General features: G+C 46.8%; 1 protein-coding gene across 1 annotated transcript in view; it reads left to right on the top strand.

Annotated features, from left to right (window-relative positions):
• The first annotated feature begins 689 nt into the window (after positions 1-689).
• LOC106809530 (leucine-rich repeat-containing protein 42-like) overlaps positions 690-7,148 on the top strand; it is a 17,827-nt gene continuing 11,368 nt past the window's right edge. The window contains exon 1 of the mRNA XM_014812624.1: positions 690-908. Within this exon, the coding sequence (XP_014668110.1) occupies positions 792-908 (117 nt within the window). The 5' untranslated portion in view covers positions 690-791. The remainder of the gene's footprint in view (positions 909-7,148) is intronic.

Raw genomic sequence — 7,148 nt, 5'->3', positions numbered from 1 at the left:
CCCCCCCCCAATAGAAAGCTGGCTACGGGCCTGTATATATATATATCAAATATTCGGAGTGTTCAACCCTCTTCTTCCTCTTCCTCCTCTTCTTCTCCTTCCTCTTCCCTTCCTTCTTGTTTTTCTTATTTTTTATACTTATTGTGATTCTTCTCTTCTCTTTTCTTCTTCTTCTGCTGCTGCCGCTGCTCCTCCTCCTCTTCCCCTGCCTCGCCCCTCTTCTGTCTCCTTCTCCTCCTCCTCCTCCACCTCCTCCTCTTTTTCTTCTACTTCTTCTTCTTCCTGCCCCATCTAAATCCCATCTAATCTTTCCCATTGCCACTCCTTCTTCTATTTCTCCTATTTCCTCTTCTCCTATTCCCTCCTCCATTTCTTCCTCCTGTTTCCACTTTCTGCTGTTTCTTTATCTTCATATTCTTCTTCTACCACCGTCGCCGCTGCTACCGCTGCCGCTGCTGCTGCTGGTGCTTTTATCGTTTCTTTCTCATCTTCAGGGAAGTACACTATCTTTCTATCTATCTATCTATCTATCTATCTATCTATCTATCTATCTATCTATCTATCTATCTACGTACGTGTACTACTCTAGGACCCTACTCTAGACGGATTGGTCACTTTAATATTTATGTTTACGAAAAACTCGCTCGATGGCGCCACCAGTTGTTTATAAAATCGCGGGATATTTGTGATTACGTACTTGGATGCTTGGATAGCGGTCTGCTAGAGAGTACAGTACTTGCCACTTGGATCCAAACACCTTTGATATTGAAAGATGTGATATCGAGTTATTTATGACCACAGAAAACCACAGAAGAACCAACTTACCTAGGAGTTTGTATTTATTGCTAGTTTCTTTTGCTGCGAGAAATGTGACGCACATAGAATCTTTACTTGGTTTCCCTGACCAGGTACAGTAGTCAGTTAGCCCGACCAGGCTGTGCGACGGATTGTCTATATCCGTATTGTATAGGATTGTAGGGTATCCTACCTTACCCTATTTGGCGATAGGGCCTACCCTATCCCTACCCTACCCTACCCTACCCTACCCTACCCTATCCTATCCTACCCTATTGTCGGATTGTAGGGTATCCTAACCCTAGCGATACCGTTTCTTGGAGCTAAGTAGTTCCGCGATACAGCTAGCTATTATGGTCAGGGGCGTAGATAGCGGGGGGATGGGGGGGATGCATCCCCCCACTTATTGACGTGGGGGGATGGCGTGTACAATCATCCCCCCCTACTTTCAGGAGGAAAATGGGGGATTCCAAATTTTCTGGGGAAGGACCCGCATACCCCCGCATGTTTCTTACCACCCTCCTCGAAATCCTGCATTGGCCACTGTCGAGCGTAACAAATTTAGCACCCCCACTTTAAAAATCGTTCCGCGGCACCTGTAGAGTACTGCTAACAAAGATTATGATTATGAATATTTGTATCAAGAGCAGATAAAGAAACCTTCTTTATCTGCTTTTGTTTGTATGCATATCAAAAGTCAAATTTGAGTTCCTCTGACAGGGGCGTAGATAGCGGGGGGATGGGGGTATATCCCCCCCACACTTATTGAGGTGGGGTGGCTTTCATCACCCCCTACTTTCAGGAAGAAAATGGGGAAAAATTTAATATTTTACAGACAACAAATACTGGATATTTATCTACAAATCCGTCATCGCTATTCATACTCTCCTAATGTATTATTACAGAAATGGAACGTGACATACATCTACTGTAAAATGGCTGTAATTCGTTCCAAGAATGACATTATTTTACTGAAGCTCAGACGGTTAATTTTGGACGCATTCCCCATGCATATACGATTTTTTTTTCAAAATCCCCAAATCACGTCTTATCACTAAAGTTAAATCCTTGCTTTATTCAAAATTAGAATAGACCTATTGAGAGTTGGGATATTGAATTTTCAGGGGGGTTGAATGGGAAAATTCAATTTCATCTCACTTTTTGGGAGGGGGGATGGGGGTGCTGAGACCCGACAGGAAGTATATTCCCGATTTTGTATAAGGGGTGAAAATATGCACGATTTGGTTCAAATCTGGTTGTTTTTCGCATATTCCTTTGCAGTTTTAAGGTTCTCACTTCTCAGTAAAATATACGTTTTATCAAAATTTCAGGGGGAGATGATTCCAGTGCTGTAGTTGTCAACGGGGGGTCAGTAGCACAGGGGACGGTCGCCCCCCCCTAGAATTTTCAGGGTAAAGGTATTTTAGCCTAGGTAAGTCTGCACTGGCAACCCCAGTACAGCACAGATTTGGTAGTAAGCATTTTAGTCTTTGGTGTCCCCAAAGGTAAAAATACTCAACTCAACAGTGATGTTATTGTGATGAAGATTGTTTAATAGTGCTGCCTCAAAGTGCAGGAAATTGCATCGCAGAGGTGTTACTTTCAACAAAATTTCCGGGGGAGGTCCCCTGGACCCCCCCTAAACAGGAGGGGGACACCCCCTAAAGGAGGAAAAATCCTGATATTCTATGATAAAGATGTCCAAAATTGATTGCTTTTAGATTGCAACTTTTTAACAATTCCACACAGTGCGCGCTTCGTGCCCTTGAGCTCGCATGATTCGCCCCCCCCCCTAGAATTCACTTCTGGATCCGCCACTGGTTGTGTGTGTGGGGGGGGGTGCGTGTTATTAAACCTCTGGGATCCAAAGAAAAAAATTACCCTCGAATTCAGCCAAACATTTCTTGCTCAAAAAGACATTATCGTAGGCAAATGTTTCCATTGAAATGTTTGGCAATGTGGGTGAAAAAAGTGCGAACAATGTTTGCTGAAGATCGGAATGTTCTGATATCTCAAACATTGGATTTCGTCGATGTTCGTCAATGTGCGCCTGAATGTCGAACAATGTCCTAGGAACATTTTGTAAAGTAGATAACCAATAGGCAGCACGATATGGTGGTCACAATGATTTTTGTGCCCATCATGCGCCGTCACGTTGAACTCTTTACACCACAGGCTATCTAGACGGACGCACGAGGTTGTTGCGTGACAAAATGTTCGGCAATGGTGCGCTCAGGCAACTTTGTTCACCCGATCAGCCGAATCTGGTCCCAAGACACACACACCACATTCGTTCGGAAACATTTGTTCGGGAAAACTGTTCAGGCAATGTGCGCAAGCTTAAGCAACGTCGATTGCGTAGACACAAGATTTACGCAATATATTTTGCGTACGCAGCTTGATGAATCATGAATCTACCCCCTGCACACCACCCGTCAGTGCAAGCGCACCACTGGGTATCAAGAGTCTACAGTTCGCAGTGGCCTGCTACGAGGGGGGGGGGGGTCCAGGGGGTATCGGAGCTCCGCCGCTCTGCTGCAGCAATAGAAACGTCAATCTGAGGGGGGTTAATTGTCAAAAAATGTTCGGCGGGGACGGGCCCTCTTCCGGCCTTCGTCTAGTTTACGGTTTACGGGTCTAGCCCCCCCCCCCCGCGGTAACAAATCCTGTTACACGCCCCTGGTTCGCCCCCCTAAAAAAATACCCTGGCGCCGCCCCTGTCTAGGCATATATATATATATATATATATATATATCAGGCAGTAGTTAAGGGAAGTTCCCCTATTAGTCTACTCCTGATATTTATATTATCATACGTACTACTACTAGCTACTAGTACATAAATGCATGACTGACTACTTAGCTCGCAAGAACGTATCAGCTAGGGTTAGGATAACCTACAATCCCGACGCAATAGGGTAGGATGGATAGGGTAGGAGTAGGGTAGGGAAAGGTAGGGTAGCGATAGGGTAGGCCGCTATCCGCGCAATAGGGTCAGAGGTACGGATACCCTACAATCCTATAGCAATACGGATATAGACAATCCGTCGCACAGCCTGGTCGGGCTAACTGAACATACTGTAGCCTCGGGTCAGGGAAACAAGTAACAGATTCTATGGTGCAGTCACATTTCTCGCAGCAAAGCAACTAGCAATAAATAGCAAACTCCTTAGCGTAAGTTTGGTTCGTTCTGTGGTTGGCTGTGTCCATAAAATCAACTCGATACTCACACTCTTTCATATCAAAGGTTTTTGATCCAAGTGGCAAGTACTGTACTCTCTAGGCAGCCGCTTCATAGCATCCAATGTACTAATCAAAATATCCCGCGATTTTTATAACAACTAGGTGGCGCCATCGGAGGCAAGTGTTTTTCGTAAGACATAATATTAAAGTGACCAATACCGTACTAGAGTAGGTCCTAGAGGTAGTACACGTACGTAGATAGATAGATAGATAGATAGAAGATAGATAGAGTAGATAGATTAGATAGATAGATAAGATAGTGTATTCCCTGAAAATGAGAAAGAAACGATTAAAAGCAGCACGCAGCAGCAGTCAGCGGAGCGGCAGGTAGCAGCGGCGACGGTGGGATAGAAGAAGAATATGAAAGATAAAGAAACAGCAGAAAAGTGGAAACAGGGAGAAGAATGGAAAGGAGGAAAGGAGAGAAATTAGGAGAAATAAGAAGAAGGAGTGGCAATGGGAAAGATTAGATGGGATTTAGATGGGGCAGGAAAGAAGAAGAAGTAGAGAAAAGGAGCGAGGAGGTGCGAGGAGGAGGAGGAGATAGGAGACAGAAGAGGGGCGAGCAGGGGATAGAGGAGAGAGCAGCGGCAGAGCAGAGAAGAAGAAAAGAGAAGTAGAAGAATCAACAAAAGTTATAAAAATAAGAAAGAAGAAGAAGGGAAGAGTGAAAGAGAAGAAGAGGAGGAAGAGCGAAGAAGAGGGTTGAACACTCCGAATATTTGATAATACTATATACTACAGCCGCGTAGAGCCAGCTTTCTATCTGGGGGAGGGTTCGTTTTTTCAATGTTGGCACATTTGTCCTCGAGCCAGGGGCGTGTACAGGATTTGTAACGCAGGGGGGGGGGTCTACCCGTAACCGCAAATGTTGCGAGCAGCGCGAAGGGGGGTCTGGGCCTCCCCAGAGAAATGTTTTAAATTAGAATCCCCCTCAGATGGTTTTCTGCGCGAAGCAAGGGGGGGTCTTGAGCCTCTGAACCCTGGACCGCCCACCAAAACACGCCCTGCTCGGGCGCCGAAAGCGACCAGGCGAGGGAAGCCAAGCGACCGAAGCGGGGGGGAGGGTGTGGAAAGGGGGGTGCGTTTCCACTGTTCACCGCCCACGCACGAATGGAGATTTTGCAATTATGTACAACTAAAATGGAGCGACCTGAGGTGAAATTGCTTGTCAAAATGTGTATCAAATTATTATTTTTTTGGCTTGGTGGGTTGGGGGGGGGAGAGCTCGTTCTCGGGGGGGGGTTCGTTCGAACGCCCCCGAACCCCCCCTGGCTAGGGCCTGTAAATATATATATATATATAACTATATACGGTATATATATATCAACTATATATGTGATGTGGGTGTGTGTGTGTGTGCTGTGTGTGTGTGTGTGTGTGTGTTGTGTGTGTGGTGTGTGTGTGTTGTGTGTGTGTGTGTGTGCTGTGTGGTGTGTGTGCGTTGCATGTGTGTGCATGCGTAATGTGTGGGTACAGCATGCGCGCGAATGTATGTGTGTATAGGCCAAAATCAAAAACAACAAACAAAGTGCGATTCAAGATGTTAATGTCATCCCGCAATAAAAACAACTCCGAGTCCCGGCTCATCTAAACTCGAATTCTTGCAAAAGGTTAGAAGAATTTGCGCTCATTGTCGGATGTTATATCCTAATAAAATCTATACAGAAATAAGCCGTCATCTATATCATATCTAGACGGTTTGGATAATAAGTGAAGACAACACGTTGATAATGGGCTTAAATTAGCACGGAGTTTACCCGTGGCTAAGCTGAGAGGTGCGGCATTCATTATATTCATTGCTGGGGCCATTAAATTACCTCCCGCGCAACGAGGTATGTAATCGTCTGGTGCGCGCGCGCAGCCAGCGCGCGTGCTCGTGTATGTGTATTGTGTGTGTGTGTGTTGTTTTTTTTTTTGGGGGGTTTTTTTTGGGGGGGGGGTTGGTGTGTGTGTGTGTGTGTGTGTGTGTGTGTGTGTGTGTGTCGTGGTGTGTGTGTGTGTGTGTGTGTGTGTGTGTGTGTGTACGGGCCACCGCGCGAATCGATAGCGCGTCCGAGTTAGCGCAGTGGCGAGTCAGCAAGCAGCCACCAGTGAGCAGCGAGTCAAGCAGCAGGCGAGTCCCAGTTCAGCAGGTCCGCCACCAGCGAGCACATACATGTTATCATGCTCGCGGAAGGTAATAGCCCTCTCGCGTTGAGTGTCCTCTGTCTAGTTCTTCATTGTCAATAGGGAGCGGACCATTAATTGTTACTAGGACAAGTCGATAACATCCAGGGACGCCATTAATGATTATTTCATGACAAGGCCATTAATTATTGTTTACACCACGGGAAGGAAAAGGCACCATTGTCATTAGGATTTCCATCGGGCGGATATTTATTTAACATACCGCAGGTTTATTGCCCGCCTATTATCATCTCGCACACAATCGCACTCGAACTGGCACAGGAGATTAACGGTCATCGTTAAACGTCCAGCCACCGTGTGCGCAATCGCGTCGGGACACCGCAGGGGCGCGGCTGCGATAAACGAGAAGCGGAGAGAACGCTGCGCCGAGCAGATAGTTTACGCTCTGCCGGAAGAGCGCGATATAGAAGGTAAACAAGAGCTCGGATTATACACCCGCGGTCTGACCGCGCTGCCGACAGTGCAAATAACGTTCCGATATCAACACCGGCACTCTAGAACGGAGGCCGGCCGGTTTTTTCCGTTATTCTGACGATCGCAGATCGATTTACGCAGTCCTGTTGCGGCCCCTCGCTATCATCCCGCCACGCGTGTCGCGCTCGCGGCAAGTGCTATATTGTTGCTAGGAGAGTGTAATAGGCGCCATTGAAATGGCGCGTGGACGAAGCGTTTAGAGGATCACAGAAAGGGCAAGCCACGTTTAAGAATAGAGAATAGCGGTTGGAGGAGAAGAGAGAGTGTACATGCGGCGGTGGATGGATGGACGGACGTATCATGGAATGTATGGATTGGAATGGAATGGATGCGGTGGATGGATGGGTGGATGATGGATGGCGTGGCGAATAAAGTGCGAGTGGACTGCGTGGGATGGATGGGGAGTGTGTGGACACTCGTATGCGTTGGCTGTGGCCCTGGGACTGG

The sequence above is a fragment of the Priapulus caudatus genome, unplaced genomic scaffold (assembly GCF_000485595.1).
Source record: "Priapulus caudatus unplaced genomic scaffold, Priapulus_caudatus-5.0.1 Scaffold361, whole genome shotgun sequence".
NCBI classification, from domain to species: domain Eukaryota; kingdom Metazoa; phylum Priapulida; class Priapulimorpha; order Priapulimorphida; family Priapulidae; genus Priapulus; species Priapulus caudatus.
This window is presented reverse-complemented; position numbering and strand designations above follow the sequence as displayed.